We start from the raw sequence: 16,048 nt of genomic DNA on the forward strand, positions 1-16,048 counted from the left end.
TTCACATAACATATTAAGCTACTGCCAATTCACTTCAAATAAATATGTAAACCCAGGCTGTTTTTTGATCATCACCGACTTTTTATTTGAAAGTCTTGCCTTTAAGTAATTAGGTTACATGTGTATGTTGTCACAATAATTTGATTGAATCTCTATTGTAATTCTTTTTAAATATTTTCTATAATTTGAACAACTATAAATATAACATTATATAATCCCCCCCCCCCCAATCTGTAAGATAAGCTATTAGAATGTTTTTGGAACAGTGGCCATATCTGAAAATTTTGGATTGTGTTATGGGAATTCTTATAAATTGTCAGTCGAGGGGTTTGCCCATTTACAAAATATTTTCCTTGGCAAGCATGACCAAAAATAAATTCTAAGGGACTATTTCCTGCAGATCTTTTATGATACTTCCTGTAGCCCTGGAGGTATTAGCAATTAACATTTTAACTTTCAGTGAAAAAAATCCTGAAAATGTAGTATCTTTAGTGTAGCACAATATACCCCAGCTTTCAATCCAATGGTAACTGGAGGGATCTCTGAATTGTAATATTCCTTTTAGATACAACATTCAGATCAAACCCAGCATTGGAAGAGTAATGATCTGACTTCACTGAGACTAGTGTTTCTAGACTAATAACTTTTTGGGCCTCTCTCTGTTAATTGCATCACATCTGAGAACAAATGTTTATTTGTAGCCTTTTCTCTTGAAAAATCAGTAAATTCCCAGCTAAAGACTATTTCTTGGACAAATGGTTCATTCCTAACTGAAGAAAATTTAAATATATGCCTACAGTTGTGAGTTCACACATTATTTTAACAACATTAACTTTTGAAGTTTGAACTTCAAATACATTTGTTACCTCTAAGTGAACATTATTAGTGATTAGTGAACCTCTGAAATACTGACCACATTATTATAAATGTTTTTATCAGAACCACAAACATTTCAGCTTGATTTGTGTAATTAATATGACTCTGATTTAGATCTCTGAAAGGTGCTCTGGAGAATTCAGGAGTGCAACATAGCACCTACATGCAACATCTTAAAGTAGTTCAGTGCTTCTCAAATAGTGGGGCGCGCCCCCCAGGGGGGGCGCAAGGCTCCATAAAGGGGGGCGTGCAGCAGCTGGCTGGGAGGGCTTCCACCACCACTGTCCAGCGACTGCCGCAGCGCAGCTGGGAAGAAAAGAAAGGGGAAGGGACAGGCCGCCGGCTCCGGATTGATCACCGGGTCCTTGCACAGCCTCTGAAGGGTCGATGGATACCCTGTCCTGCTTGTGAGGCACATGGCGCGGTGGCGCCTTTGGAAGTGCCGCGAAGCCAGCATGTGGACTGGGTAGGAAGTCTGAGTCTGCAGTCAATTCCCGACGGGGGTGGCGAGGACGATCACAGTGGCACTTGACGTGCCTTTTGTCCTGACGGTCTTTTCCCGCCCCCATCGGGCAGGATTGAATCCTCGTAATCTGCTTTTTACAGCTCATCTGCGGAAGAGGTTCCGCTTCTAGGTTCAGGGAGCTCCGGCTGAACGGTGCGGAGGCAGGGGTGGGATCCAGAGCCGAGTCCCCGAGCGCCGGCTGGGAGAAGCTGACTAGAAGGGAAGGGGGATGCGTTGTTGGCTAGCTTGCATTTTACGGATAAGAACTTATGTGAGTCTGATTACGGGGAGTAGTCCCTCAAGTAGTTGTATCTTTTCCCAAAATGATACTTTCTCAATCTTTTTACCCCAGAGGGAGAAAAATCCAGTTTAACAACTATACAGCATAAGGAAAGTGACTTCAGCCTTTCTCATAGTTTTGATAAGATGAAGGTGAAGTCGTCATAATAGAAAAGATGTTGACAGGACATCTTTATGCTGTGGTTAAGCACAAAACAGAAAAAAAATACAATAAAGGTAAATCGCTACAAATCTATGGCTGTGCTCACACAACACCCTTACCTAGGGATGTCAAACTTCATATACTATGAAAACCAAAAATAGCTACAAAGCCTGAGTTTGTCCACTATTTTAAGACTAATCTGGGAGAGCTTGACAAGCAGAGTCCTTGGCAATGGACAAAAGTGCTTTACCACTGACAATCATCTTTGAGACTCCCCAATGTTGTGTAGCCCTACCCACTTACCCTTAATGTCCAAACCTAGTCAGCTAGGGATTCATACATAGGTGAGTTATTTGGGGTGTTTTTGGCAAAAACATACATGTGGCCCAGTGGTGGGATTCAATTTTTTTTACTACCAGTTTTGTGGGCATGGCTTAGTTGGTGGGTGTGGCTGGGGAAGGATACTGTAAAATCTCCATTCCTATCTCACTCCAGGGGAAGGTTACTGCAAAACCCACATTTCCTCCCCATCAGTTGGGACTCCGGAGGCAGAGAATAGATGGGGCGGGGGCAGTTAGAGGTGGTATTTACCGGTTCTCCAAACTACTCAAAATTTCCGCTACCGGTTCTCCAGAACTGGTCAACCTGCTGAATACCACCTCTGGTGTGGACTACATATTATGACACAACTTTATGTATTAAGTATCTCAGAAATTAGTACAATACCTTGAACAAAGGCATTTTTCTATTTGCTTCATTCAGGACACTCTACAGTTTATGTGTCTATGGAGATTTTCAGTCTCCATATGGTTGTCCCAAAGGAAGCCTCTTCTGAAGAAGCTTCTCGGATGAGAAGCGAAACGTCTCCAAGGAAAAACAGCCCAGTTGCTTTTTGAAAAAGCACCTTTGAGATTTCCAGTCTATAGGCATTCCTTACTTTTCTCAACAAAACGGCTTAGGGACCTTGGATGCACTAACCACATTTTAGGTTAGGGAACACGCTCTTCTCCTGCCAAGTCGCGATGTAGCCCATTTATTATTACGAATTGTAATTGCGCGGAACACCGAAGCTCGCAAATCAGCTCAGGAATTCCTTCTACCTGCAGTCTAAATCGCGGTTCCCCAAAAAGTTCGGAGAGCAAGGAAGACAAATCCCACCCGCTCGTCCTTCATCTGTACCACCGTCACCAGCGTCCGAAACGCAACTCCTCACGGGAGCCCCGCCTCCTGCAATTAACACCCGACACTCTGCCGAACAACACACCCAGGGGGTGGTGGCAGCATGAAGAATCTCGCATAGCAACTGCGCAGCCGCAGATGAGTCCATCCCGGAGATTGGTAGCAGACGTCTCCTTCAAGTGGGTGGTGGCCTGGCTGCCTTCCCTGCGCGCTTGCGTGGGAAGGCCAGCAAGGAGAAGGAGCTGGTTTTCAGGAAAGACTAAAGTCTAGGAAAAGTGCTGCTGATGCCTTCGCACTCGGGGCTCGGAGAATGATTTCGAGTTGGCACCCAGGCGCGGAACTAGCCCGGATCCGGGGCTGCTCGGAGTAGGTTCGGCTTCCGCGCGGACGGAAGGTGAGGAGGGGGCGTGTCCGGCCGAGGTGTCAGTCTTGCCAGAGGCTCGCGAGCCCCCCTTTGTGCCCTTCAGCCACCTTCGGAGTGGGGGGGGGGATTGGGAGGAAGGAGGGAGATCCTGGGGAGGCTGAGCGCTTTTCTTTATGACGTGTTGCGAGGAGGGGCGTGGGGGGGAGAGGGTGGTAGAGACCCCCCGCAGCCTCTGCCTGGTGGTATTTTTTTTCCGCCGCGAGCTGAGGCGAGGAGGATGAAACCGCCGCGGATGAGGAGAAAAAGCTGGTTGGTTGCAGAACCAAAAAGTGGGGCTGGAAAGCCCGGGCCGGCTGTCCCAATCCTGCCTAACCTCGTTTCTAAACCCTTCGAGCTCCGGTTCTAAACCCAATCGAGCTCCGGTTCTTTTCCCTTGTTTTTTTCTCGTCCTTGGCTTTTACTTCCCCAAGTGTCTCGGGCTCCCAACTTCGTGTCTATAAACCCGGTCCCGGCTTTGGCCGGACTGACTTCTTACTCATAGGGATTTCCTTCTGTCTATATCTGCCTGAAAGCCGGACATGGGGGCGGGGGGGGAGTATGGGACAATTTGCCACAGCCAATTTACCACGGGAATACTCGCCGCGGATCAATGTAACAATTCTGTTTAATTTAAAATAAATAAAAATAATGTTAATTTTTGCCATTCGCACTTCATTCTACCCTTTTCACCCTGTCTACTACTAGCCCACTGACATAATCTTGGGGGGAGGGAGTTGTTTTCATTTCTTTTCTTTAGCTTTCAACAGAAAATATCTTGCCTTCCTTACCTATAGCCCATCAAAGCTTATATTGGTTTATTGATGTTTCTCCCAGCAATTTTAATGTCTATGTAGTCAAGACATTCTCATGATACAGTCAACAAATAGAGCTAAATACATAGCACTTTCTAGGCTTAAATAATTCAATTATTCCATGTTTTGTTGTAATTGTTGCTTTCTGATCATCACACAATTTCTTTAATAGACATCTATGTTTTTAAAAGCTAGTAACAGTTTGTTTTGATTTGCACAGTCAAAAGCCTTGGTATAATAATTAAAGCAAAAAAACCTGTTGGTTTGGAATTTCCTTGCCTTTTCATTATTAGCTGATGTTAGCAATGTGATCTTGGATTTTCTTGCCTTTTCTGAATCCAGGTTGTAAGTCTAGCTTGTGTCCTTTGTGTTTTGTTGAGGATTTGACTTCAAAGTTCCGCACTTTCTACTAGCATTCTTCTAGCATTGTTCCTAGTTTCAAAACTCTTTAGCACTGTCCATTTTTGAAACTGAAATATAAACATATATTTTCCAGTCCCCTGGTTATTGCTGTATTTTTCAAATATGCTTACAAATCCTAAATACCACTTTGAAATATTACAAGATGATGTAATTAATAGTTCAACTCATATTTCATCATTGAATCCTTCAGCTTTCTTGTTAGCAATATTTCCGGAATCTATTTCACTTTACTATCAAGAATGGTTGGCTTTAGTTCAGTAATCAAAAAAGTGTATCATCAACTTTTAAGATTGTTTAATGTTTTTTTCTGTCTATTTGCACAATCTTTTTTATATTTTCTTTTTCCATTAGTCTCCTTTCGGCTTCATTTCATACATCAAGGTAGAAAAATTGTTTTATATTGGATATTACTTCATTTCTCCCTGTAGTGCAGTGTTCTTCCTTTTGGAGAGTTGGATCTAAACACTGATTTTAATATTCTTTTATTAATGATTATTAATGACTTCCATGATTATTAATGACTTCCATGATTTTCTTGTCCAGAGTAGGAAATCTCATTCTACTCTCTTTTATTTAGCTGATTAATGTGATTTTATATGTATGTATGTATGTATGTATGTATGTATGTATGTATGTATGTATGTATGTATGTTACAACCCCTGGTATGCCCAAATATGGGAGGGAGCTCACTACTCCCCCTTTCTGTCCTTCGGCTCATTACAGAGGACCATCCAGGCAGAAAACCATATTTTTATTTTTAATGTTGCCTTTTTATATTTGTGTTGTATTTGTGCTGATAAATAAAGGGAGAGTAGTATAGATCTATTTCAACCTATTTTCAAATAGGTTGAAATAGATTTTTCAACCTATTTTCAAATAGGTTGAAATAGATCTATACTAGTCTCCCTTTATTTATTTATCAGCACAAATACAACACACACACACACACACACACATATATGTGTGTGTTTAATATAAAACTGGCTTGTTTGATAATGACAACATGGCAACATTTTTCAGCTTTTTAGAACCTTATAAACAATATGTTTGAAGAAAAGTTAAGTTGTTGCTGTCTTTTTTCTCTAATGTTTCAACTATTGGCATTGTTTTCAATGTGCATTATTTTGAGTATACTGCTATCCCTTTCTAGCGTATGCTTATATAGTACATGGTAACTTTAAAATTGCTATCTATCCTGTTACATGTTGATCCATAATCTGTAAGAGGAAGCCTGTTATTTAAAGCTTATATATTTTAAGATAAATCAAATAATATAAAATTGTATAATTTCAGGTATAACTAAACAGAAATAGTTTAAATTCAATGGATCAGAATTCCTTAATAAAATGATACAAAATAAGTAGTTTACTTGAATAATTATTGGAGGATAGGAACTATCACTAGTGTTGATAAGAATGGGTGAATAGCCAGTGAAATAAGCAGTTTTATTTTTTCTCCTTTCATATTCTGTATTTCATTTAGATGACAGAAGCGTCATCTAGTGCAATTTTTGGGCACTGTTATATCTAGCTTATTTTAAAATCTTAAATAACTTTCTTTAATGAAGAAATCACAGTTGCTTTAGAAAAATTGAATTCATAGTTTAAAATCTAGAAGATTTTCAAGACAAAACTCAGTCTCCCAAAGTGACTGAGATCCCAGTCATCCTAAACAAAGGTTACTTAATCATGTCTTATTGAATAAGGCAAAATTGCCAGGGTTCATACATTATAAAATATAGTTCATGGGTTTGCCAGCAGGATTAGCAGGAATTTGAACTTAGTCATTACATTACATTTGACCAGAGTATTCCAAGCTTAGAACACAGTGGCAGTTCCTGAAGTCCTGCCTATTGAAAAGCAACATGAAAGAAATGGGAAGGATTAGTATTTGCTATCTCCCTATTTTGAGGGGAAATGGTTTGAAAAAGTACCATTACTTTTGCTCATAATAGTAGGCAATATATTTACCGTATTTTTTGCACTATAAGACACACCTAGCTTTTGGGAGGAAAACAAGAAAATGAAAAATCTGTCATTGCCACCCAGCCCCAGCACGTGGCTCATCAGGGCTCTACTCCATTGGAGTGACAGCTGGATCCTGGACTCCAGCGACAGTGACAGTTGGATCCTGGTCTCCAGCGACAGCTGGATCCCAGCCTCCCATAGCCCTGCCAATCAGCAGGCTGGCCGACCAGAAACGGCACTATTGCTGCCTCCTCTGCTATCGCTGCTGCTCGCCATCCCAAAAATGGGTGGAAATGTCTGTGCGTTTTATGGAGTGAATATTGGCTATCGCTACCACCACCTGTTGCTGCCGCCACTTGGAACAGCTGATTGGCTCTATTCCAGAAGGCGGATCCAACTTCTGCTAGACGACAGCGGTGAACGGTGGCAGCAGCAACAGGTGGTGGCGGCGATAGGCAATATTCGCTCTATAAGATGCACAGACATTTCCATCCACCTTTTTTGGGGGGAGTGCTTTTAATGCAAAAAAATATGATATATAAGCTCGGATGTTTCTAAGAACATGCTATGATATTTTCTGAGTACTAAAGCTAAGCTTTATTCCTGATTTCCAAGTGTCCTTCCAGGCAGTTTAATTCAGAACTATACACAACTTTTTTTAAATTAAGAGTCACTCTTAAGAATAAGGAATTGAAATTAGAATAAATTTAAACTAATGTGCATCATCTAATAATCCTACATCTATTTTTGCTTTAATTCATTTCATTATTCTCTACAGGTGCAATACGGAAAAACAGTCTGCTGATCAAATCTTAGAATGGATAGTTATTTTAAAGCAGCTGTCTCTGATTTGGACAAATTACTTGATGAATTTGAACAGCACCCAGGTTGGTTCATACTTCGTGACTTCTGCATGTATGTGAACAGCAACTATAAAAATAGATAAAAATATACTCTTATGGTATGTCACTTCATTGGGATATGTAGTGCTTTTCAGATAAATTTAAATCTACAATGGACAAATAAGGTAATGGGGAAAATATAATTAGAGATAGAATATAAATAGCATTTGTAATTGAGAGAACAGTGTATGTAGCAAGTGTATGGTGAAATATCTAATTATGTGCTCCTTTTTTTTAGATGAACTTGAAAACAACAGCACTATAAATCTTTGTAATTCTGAGCACCACTTAGTTTTGTCAGATTCATCTTGCCAGCAGCCAAAATCCTTTGAGCCAAATGTGGAGGAAAATGCCAGTTGTGCTATATCAGCTGTATGCTCATTATCTTTTCAAACTACAAAAGTAGCAAGTTTTGAACAATTGAACTCTGACCAGAATGAGAAAAATGTTACTGGCTTAGATCTTCTGTCCATGGTGGGTGGTGATTCTTCAGATAAAAATCAGTCGTCTTGCTTGAAGGGATGCAGTATACCTGTCTGCGATCTTATCAGTGACACAGGTGGCTTGAACCAGATACAAAATAATTTAGGATGCATTCAAAAGTTGCAGCCAGATGAATCTCAGTACGGTCTTTCAATTGATGGCTTTGATTTAGCACTGCTGTCACCAAAAGCTAATAATTCAGTGGTTGATTATCACATTTCTAATTCTGGAACACAGCAACAGATTAATGAAACACTGTACAAAATACAAAATAATGCAGCAGGAGAACTTAATCAGTTGGAATTAAAGACAGACACTCCTTTTGAACAAAATATAGCAGACTCTAGTGAAGATCAAGAAAAAACAAAATGTTTGAATGGTAATAAAATATCTGACCAGAAACAACAAGTGATAGGAACTGATGGAGTATCAGCTTCATTAATTCATCTTTCAGCTATACTTGGATCCAAAGATGAATCAACATGTGAAAAGCTGCCTTACAAGACATTAGTGGATGAAAATAGTTCGAAAAGTCAAATGATACATGATGAGAGTGACAAGCAAGGCATTTCAGAAGACTTAAAAGAATCAGAAGCATTGCATTTGCCAAAGATCCATGAAGTGAATAATCCCAATGTAATGTGTAACAAAAAACATTTATGTGATTCTGCTCTTCAGACAGAAAATGTACTAGCTTTCAATAAAGAACATAACACAACTGACAAGTTTTGTGATTCACAGCAATATACTGATGCAACTTTAAATACGGTTTCAGTACCAGAGATCTCTGAAGACATACAGACTTCACTATCCTGTCTTCCACTTGCAGTTTCTATATGTACATCATTAGTTAATACTGATGATACAAATGGAAAGATTACTCAGAAAGATGATGGCATTAGAGACATAGCTCTGCACAGCGAAAATAGCTTTGCAGAAGGCAATTCTTTTGGAAAAGCAGAAACTTCAGAAAAGGAGAGCAGTCTAAACCAAACCAATGAATGTGAGATAGAGAAATCTTCCTTAATAAGTAGAGAATGTGTTGTTTCTAGTAATTGTGAGCCTTTCCAACAGCAGGATTCTATTGTGACTACTAGTCCTTTTTTGGCTAAAGATACTGAAATGTGCAGCAGTGTTTGGCCTATTGATGCTGATGAAAGACCTTTTGTTGATCTAGCTTTAGAAGAAGACATTATTGGAAGCAACATACTCATTAGTGATAGTGAGCTTGATGCCTTTTTGTCTGAACATTGTCTTGAAGCAAATAATTCAAAGCCTCTGAAAGAAGACACTAGCAGTGGGCTTTTGGAATCTGATGTAATAAATGACAACTTACTGGATATAAGCAATCTGAATACCAATAGAGAGAGCATACAAGCAGAATTGGAATTTCAGAAAGCAAAAGCCTGTAATGAAAATAATTTTATCAGTATTCCAGAATCTAATTTAGGGATCCTAGTGAAAACACACACACAGCAGGTTCAACAAGAGACTATAGATAATGCAATTGAGATTGGAAGTGAAGCTTCAGATTCATTAAATGGCCAGCCAACAGTGCACAGTGGAGGAGCGAGACCAAAGCACCTGCTAAACCTTCAACCAAAAGCCCCAATCCCTTCTGAGTTTAGCACTAAAAATACACCTGGAAATGAATCTCAAGTGATAAATTCCACAGACTCAAATACCTTAATCTCCGATGGTAAAATATCTCCTGAATCGGATGTTAGCCATAATAATGTTGATGGACAAAGAGGCTTGGGAAACATGAAAGAAAATTCCTTACCTACTGTTTCAGAGCCAAGAAAAGTAGCGGGACGAGCTACAGTCTTGGGACAGAAGCAGCCATCCTGGCTTCCTGATTTAGAAGCATCAAAGTGCATGAATTGTCAAGCCAAATTCACATTTACAAAAAGAAGACACCACTGTCGTGCTTGTGGGAAAGTAAGTAAATTAAACCATTTTTTCTTGCTTGATCATTTTTATCATACTCCATTTATAGCTGAGGAAAAGGGATGAGTTGCTTTATTTTTTTCTTTGGCATGCAAAAAATATTTCCCTTTACTAATAGTTTTTCTTTATGTCATTAAAATCAAGTTTAATCAGCATATAAACCTTTTGGTCTGATTTATTGGAAATGTTTCTGGATGTTGGCTAAAATATACACTTTTCTAATTTTTATAAGCTTTGTGATTTTTTTAAAGCCCATATTTATTGGTTTATTTAAGATAATTTTATGCTAAAGAATTAATTTATTGCAACTATCTGAGTTTTGTCTCTGCTGGTACTAAATTATAAATATTATAGATGTTTGATGTCTTTATTCCTCTAGTTTCTGATTTTTCTAATTAGTATGTGATCTTAACTATTTTCTACATCAAAATACATCCATCCATATGCTTATAAAACCTTAATGCACTTTTTATGCTAAATCTAGATTTTTTGTGCTCCCTGTTGCAATCGAAAATGCAAACTCCAATATCTGGATAAAGAAGCAAGAGTCTGTATAAGCTGCTATGAGTCCATTAACAAAGGTAAAATGTAGTTGTAGAAAATTAGAAGAAGCAGAAAAAGTAACTAGAGTAATTTTTGAATATTGGCAGTATTCCCAATGTGAATATCATGATGTGAAATATTTAAAGTAAAATAAATTTGAAACCTTTTAATGGCTGTTTCCATATGTTCTATTTGAAAAGGGAACATCGTTTAAAATTATTTGAATTTAATGATTAATTTGTTGCTCATAATTACTATTAGAATATGAATTATTTTACTTTATTGGACAATGCTTATCTTTTTAGTTATTGTGTAAGGCTAATCAGTTCCATACTTGCACAAAAGTTTTAAACAAAATGCAGTCAGAAATTATAATATGCACCTAGTAATGTATGTAATATTCCAATAAAATTAAGCAAAGGAATAGTCCCCAATATGCACTATATAGATTGCGATTGAGCCACAGGTAGTCCTTGGTTTATAGTCATTCATTCAGAGACTATTCTAAGTTATGCTGGTACTGAAAAAAATGAACTTCTGACCAATGCTAGGAGTTTCAGCCAGTGCACTATCCCCACAGTCATGTGATAAAAATTCAGGCACTTGGCAATTGTCCACACATTTATGACCATCACAGCGTCTCATAGCCCCAATTTCCTATCCTATTTGAACTGCTTCCACTTTAGCTCTTCCTCACCCATCTCTGTCCTTTTGGCTGCTCTGAACAGCATGGCTGAGATAAAGATGCCAGTATATTCTGCCATCGCCTACTCACAGACCTTTCTTTCTGTCTTCCTTCTTGGTCCATCGTCATCTTTTTTCTCAGCCTTGTCTTTCCTCTCCTCAACTTTATTGATGCCAGCCAGCTTCCTGCCTTATAGCATGGAAGCTTTGTTGGAACTGGGCTCAGTGGTGGCAGCAACGAACGGGGCAAGCCTAGCACAAATAGCTCCAGTGCTGTGGAGCTAGAGACTGGCTGGCATCAGTGAGCACAGGGATAGGCGGGAAGTTGATGCTGAGCAAGAAGACGACGACGATGGCTCTGAAGAAGAGGGCAGAGAGAAAGGCCTACTGAGGGCAGTTGCATCAGGCAGGTGGCAGTGGGATATAGTGGTATCTTGGACATATGTGCGGAGTGCCCAAAAGGAAAGAGATTGGAGAACGAGATAAAACGGTTCACATAGGGCAGGAAAAATAAATTGGCTTCTTCTGGCTCAGTGATCTCCTGAAATATCCTTGGTCTTGGAGGAATAGAGGCTTGGGGCTCAGAGGCACCAATTTGGAAATTGGATGCCATTTGTGATTTTCTACAAGCAAAGTCAATGGGGAAGCTGGCAGGAAATCACAAGTTATGATCACACGAGTCCTCACCTGATGACCGTGTGGTCCTGTCCTAATGACTGCAACTAGAATTGCTGTCCCTAGGCACGGAATGGTCATGGAATGTTTTGCTTAATTACTGCTTCACTTAGTACTAGAAATTCCAATCACAATTGGGATCATAACTCAAGGAGAGTCTTGCCTTGTGGCCATCAGCCTAAATGGTTTTAAAAATGGACCAAATAAGTAGCATCTCAGGATGCATGAAGATCTTAAAGGTGCTCTTTCAAGAATATTAATTTGATTAATCTAGTTGTCAAATTTCATATTGCCCCATTCCCTGCGGGAGCTACATTCAGTTAACATTTTTCAATTGTATAATGCAGTATAATAGTTCAGTCCAGCTAGATGTCACAGGACCAAGAATAACTGAAAGAAGATCGGTTTTCTTCAAATAAGGTTGCAGGAATATTCCTGACTAATTCTGCTATTTAAATGTGACCTTTTAAAAGTCATGGATGAGAAGTGTCAATGACTATGGAATGTCATTATTATCTTAAATAACTTTGTAAGAAACAACGTAAGACTTAAATAATGTATTTTGTTAAAAACTTAGATTGAATGATTTGTAAAACAAAATTATGTTTAAAATTATATATAAAAATTTCAAACATTGCAGAATTTGTTAAAACAAAATTGCACATAATATATCCTGAACTCACCTTGATTACTATTAGGCATATGAATATTCCCCCCCCCCCAGCAGACATTTGTGAAATATTTCTTGTATATAGTTTTAAACACTTAAACTCTTAAATTTTGTTCATTAGCACAAATGATGACCCCAACTGGTCCAGCATCTAATTCTGTATTGTCTGAATCTCCAGCTGTTCCATCTCTGCATGAAACCCAGACATCTGGTACTTCTTATTCTATGTTTTTATCTAAACTTTTCACCACCCAGAACCCCTCTTTGAGGGACACGAGTGGTTTAGAAACATGAGCTATACTGTATGTAAATAAATAATAAAGAGTAATGGTTAGTTAAGAAAAAAACCAGAAATGGGCCATGAGTGGCCATCCAGATTTGTATTTTAATTGGCCGCACTGCCTAGTAAAGATGAGTAACGATGATGGGAGTTATAATTCAACATCTACAGGCCACACAATATAATTGATATCCATATCAATTAAAGAAATAACCCAAGGTACAGTTCATTTACTGCCCAAGCATTCCTAGATATTTATTGTTGCACAATAAACTTGCAGACTGTATTGTTTGTTAGGTGAGTAAATTTTTCAAAGTTTTTTTTTAGAGTGATTATTTTTTGCTCAGCATACAACTTGTGATACTTGTTAGTGGAGAATGGAACTTCCCCTAAGGAATTATTCAATATCTCTAAAATAACATTTTCATACCTGAGATGGGAAAAATGAAAAAGAGCTTATAAAAGTTAGTGTTGAGAAGTAAACTCTTCTAGCTGCTTTGATATTCTTCTATTTGCATATCCATCTCCATCTTGAAATTGTAAAGTATTATACAGGAGTTGCTTGACATTATTAGTTGCAGAAATCCAGTGTTTGGGGTACCAAGATATTCATCACATTTTGTTTTATCTGCTTATTAGATTTCAGTACCATCATGTAGATTCTAAATGAATTTTTGGTGGGGAAGAGAGGGACATGACTTTGGTATTAGCTAAACAAGTATCTGTGGTATACTCATTTATTTCTTCTCTACAGGATTGCTCCCTAAAGACCAGAGAAGAGTTTGGTTTGCAGATGGAATTTTACCTAATGGTGAAGTTGCAGACACAACAAAATTGTCATATGGAGCCAAGCGATTCCCACAGGAACCTGTAAGCCCTACTTTATCTAAAGTTATCATTTTAGGTTTTAAATACAATTCGCTAGTTGGTAAATGTGTCATTCAAAAAAATCTGTTTTGTCTTTTTAATACAGAAAATATACTTTTCCAGGGCGCTGCTCTGGAGAGTCCAACGAAGGGTTAAACACAGCCAATCTGCCCAGAACTGAATTGAAAACTTTAAGCCACGCCTCTGGTGCTGACTATCCCCAGATTTTTTCAATTCAGCTAGCCCAGTGGACGTGCTTAAAATTTTCTCCAGTTCTAAGATTGATTCCTTGGACTCTCCAGAGGAAGAATATTTTTTAACACATAGGAATTAAGGATTTTTTTAGAGCAGGCTGGTGAGTTTTAAATTAAGTTTGTTTTTTTCCCTTTTTAATTGGTATTTCTCACCCTTTCGGCTCTCCTGGAGTCCGGGGCTTTGCTCTGGCTCCTCGAAGCCGCAGGCAGCTGTTGGGGGAAGCGCGTGGGTCGGAGTGCCGATGCCAGCGCTGTTGGGGCACCCCTACTGGGGGCCGATTCCCGCTGGAAGCCCGCTGTTGCAGTTTGTGCTTCTAGCAAGTCAAATTGCGGCGTGGGCTTCCAGGGCAGCCATTTTGGCTTGTTCCCTCTTCAAATTTGGCGCGCAAAGCAGCGGTGAGTTCCGGCCGCCATTTTGGATTGCGCAACCTTCCGTTTCCTCGTTTAAAAGTTTTGCCGCAGCTGCCTGGTGCCTGACTCTTTGCAGGAGCCGCGTGGAGTCAGACTTGGCCGGTGTGACCGGCGACCTGGGCCCCAATCCAAGCAAGTGATAGCGGCGTGGGATCGTGGCCTGCTGGGTCGCCTCCCTTACTCTCCTGCAGGCGCTGGCAGCGAATTCTGCTCGCGCCAAAATTTCCAAAGTTTACTTCAGGCCTTGCAGTTTTTCTGTCTCCTCAGGAGCATCGTGCTGCGGTGGGCTTTCTGGAGGTGGTGAGTGGTGGTCTTCCCATCCCCCTACTGTCCTATCCAGTGATTGTTACCATGGCAGATCAGGCCCCTGAGACTTCTGAGGGTGTCTCTTCCAGAGCCCCTGTAAGACAGGCCGGGAAAGCTGCCAGGGAGGCCATTAGAGGGAGTAAGCCTTACTCCAGGCATGGTCCCAAGCAGGGCTCAGGCCTAGACAAAGATGCATTAAGGCGCCAGAAGGCCTTAGAAAAACAGTTTTCCAAGGCCCAACAGCAGGCCCAATCTTCCCTTTCGGTGTCTCCTGGGGAGCCCTCCAGGGAAATTCCTCCAGCCCAGGGAGGCCCCATTTCTGATAGTGAAGAGGAAGGGGACTCCTTGGCCATTGCAACCTCTCCAGGCCATTCCATGGCTGATCAGGCTGATCTCTTTGCCTGTCCCTCTGATATGGAGGAGGGACCAGCTCCAATGGGGCCCTTAGCCCCTCAACAGCCGATCTCCGGGCCCACTCAAAGGGTTCGCCCCATTGAGGACCAAGGGCCTAACCTATCCACTGAAATGCAGGAAGTAATTAACAGGGCCATTTCCCAGGGCATTGAGGCAGGCATGCGAAAAGGTGGCAAGCGCACTCGCAAGACCCACCATTTGCAGCCCCAGGAGGATCCCAGAGAGATGACTCCTAGCCTTCCACCCCCGTCCCTGCATTCTTCAGTGGCCTCCGATGAGTCAGACTGGGAGGAGGAAGAGGATATTCTTCCTAGGCAGGAGGCTGAATTCTCTGGGGATGAGGCAAGCCCCGCCAAAAAGCCGGCCTTTTCAGGCTTATTTAAATTGGATAACTTCAAAACCATTTTAGATAAGGCTAAGATCTCAACTCACATGGGGTCCACTCCCCCAGCTCAAGAGGCTGTAGACCCTGATGATCTATCTGGGGATCTCTTTGAGGAACCCATTTCGGTCCAGGAAATAGTTCCCGTGCCCAAGATGTTCCTAAATTTAGTTCAAAGACAGTGGGCGCAGCCAGCTACCATGGCTACCCCCAGCAGCCATGACAAGAGGCTATACACGGTGGATGCCAGCCTGGAGGATCTGCTCAAGCTCCCTCCTATCGATCCCCCTGTAGCGGCTCTTACCTCCTCTTCTGTGCTCCCTCCTGACCTGTTGGAGGGGCTCAAGGCTGAGGACAAGAGAACCGAAACTGCTTGTCACAAGACCCATCAGGCAGCTGCATGGGCTATTAAGTCCGCCGCTTCTGCCTCCTTTTTCTCCAGGGCTGCTCTCCTGTGGCTGAGGCAGTTGTTGAGGAAGATACCTGCCAAGGACGTTAAAGTGAGGTAGAATATCAATAAGATCATGGCAGCCACAGAGTACACTGCTGATGCCACTCTGAATGCTGCTAAGTTTGCCTCGCGTGTCCTGGCGTCTAATGTTACTTCCAGACGCCTCCT

At 40.7% G+C, this 16,048-nt stretch overlaps 1 protein-coding gene across 2 annotated transcripts in view; it reads left to right on the forward strand.

Annotated features, from left to right (window-relative positions):
• The first annotated feature begins 3,157 nt into the window (after window positions 1–3,157).
• ZFYVE16 (zinc finger FYVE-type containing 16) overlaps window positions 3,158–16,048 on the forward strand; it is a 40,965-nt gene continuing 28,074 nt past the window's right edge. For both annotated transcript variants that reach the window (XM_081944939.1, XM_081944940.1), the window contains exons 1-6: window positions 3,158–3,396; window positions 7,387–7,495; window positions 7,749–9,934; window positions 10,428–10,524; window positions 12,637–12,726; window positions 13,550–13,665. In XM_081944939.1, the coding sequence (XP_081801065.1) occupies window positions 7,426–7,495; window positions 7,749–9,934; window positions 10,428–10,524; window positions 12,637–12,726; window positions 13,550–13,665 (2,559 nt within the window). In that variant the 5' untranslated portion in view covers window positions 3,158–3,396; window positions 7,387–7,425. The remainder of the gene's footprint in view (window positions 3,397–7,386; window positions 7,496–7,748; window positions 9,935–10,427; window positions 10,525–12,636; window positions 12,727–13,549; window positions 13,666–16,048) is intronic.

Source organism: Natrix helvetica (genome assembly GCF_964273705.1).
Source record: "Natrix helvetica genome assembly, chromosome: 2".
Lineage (NCBI taxonomy): Eukaryota > Metazoa > Chordata > Lepidosauria > Squamata > Natricidae > Natrix > Natrix helvetica.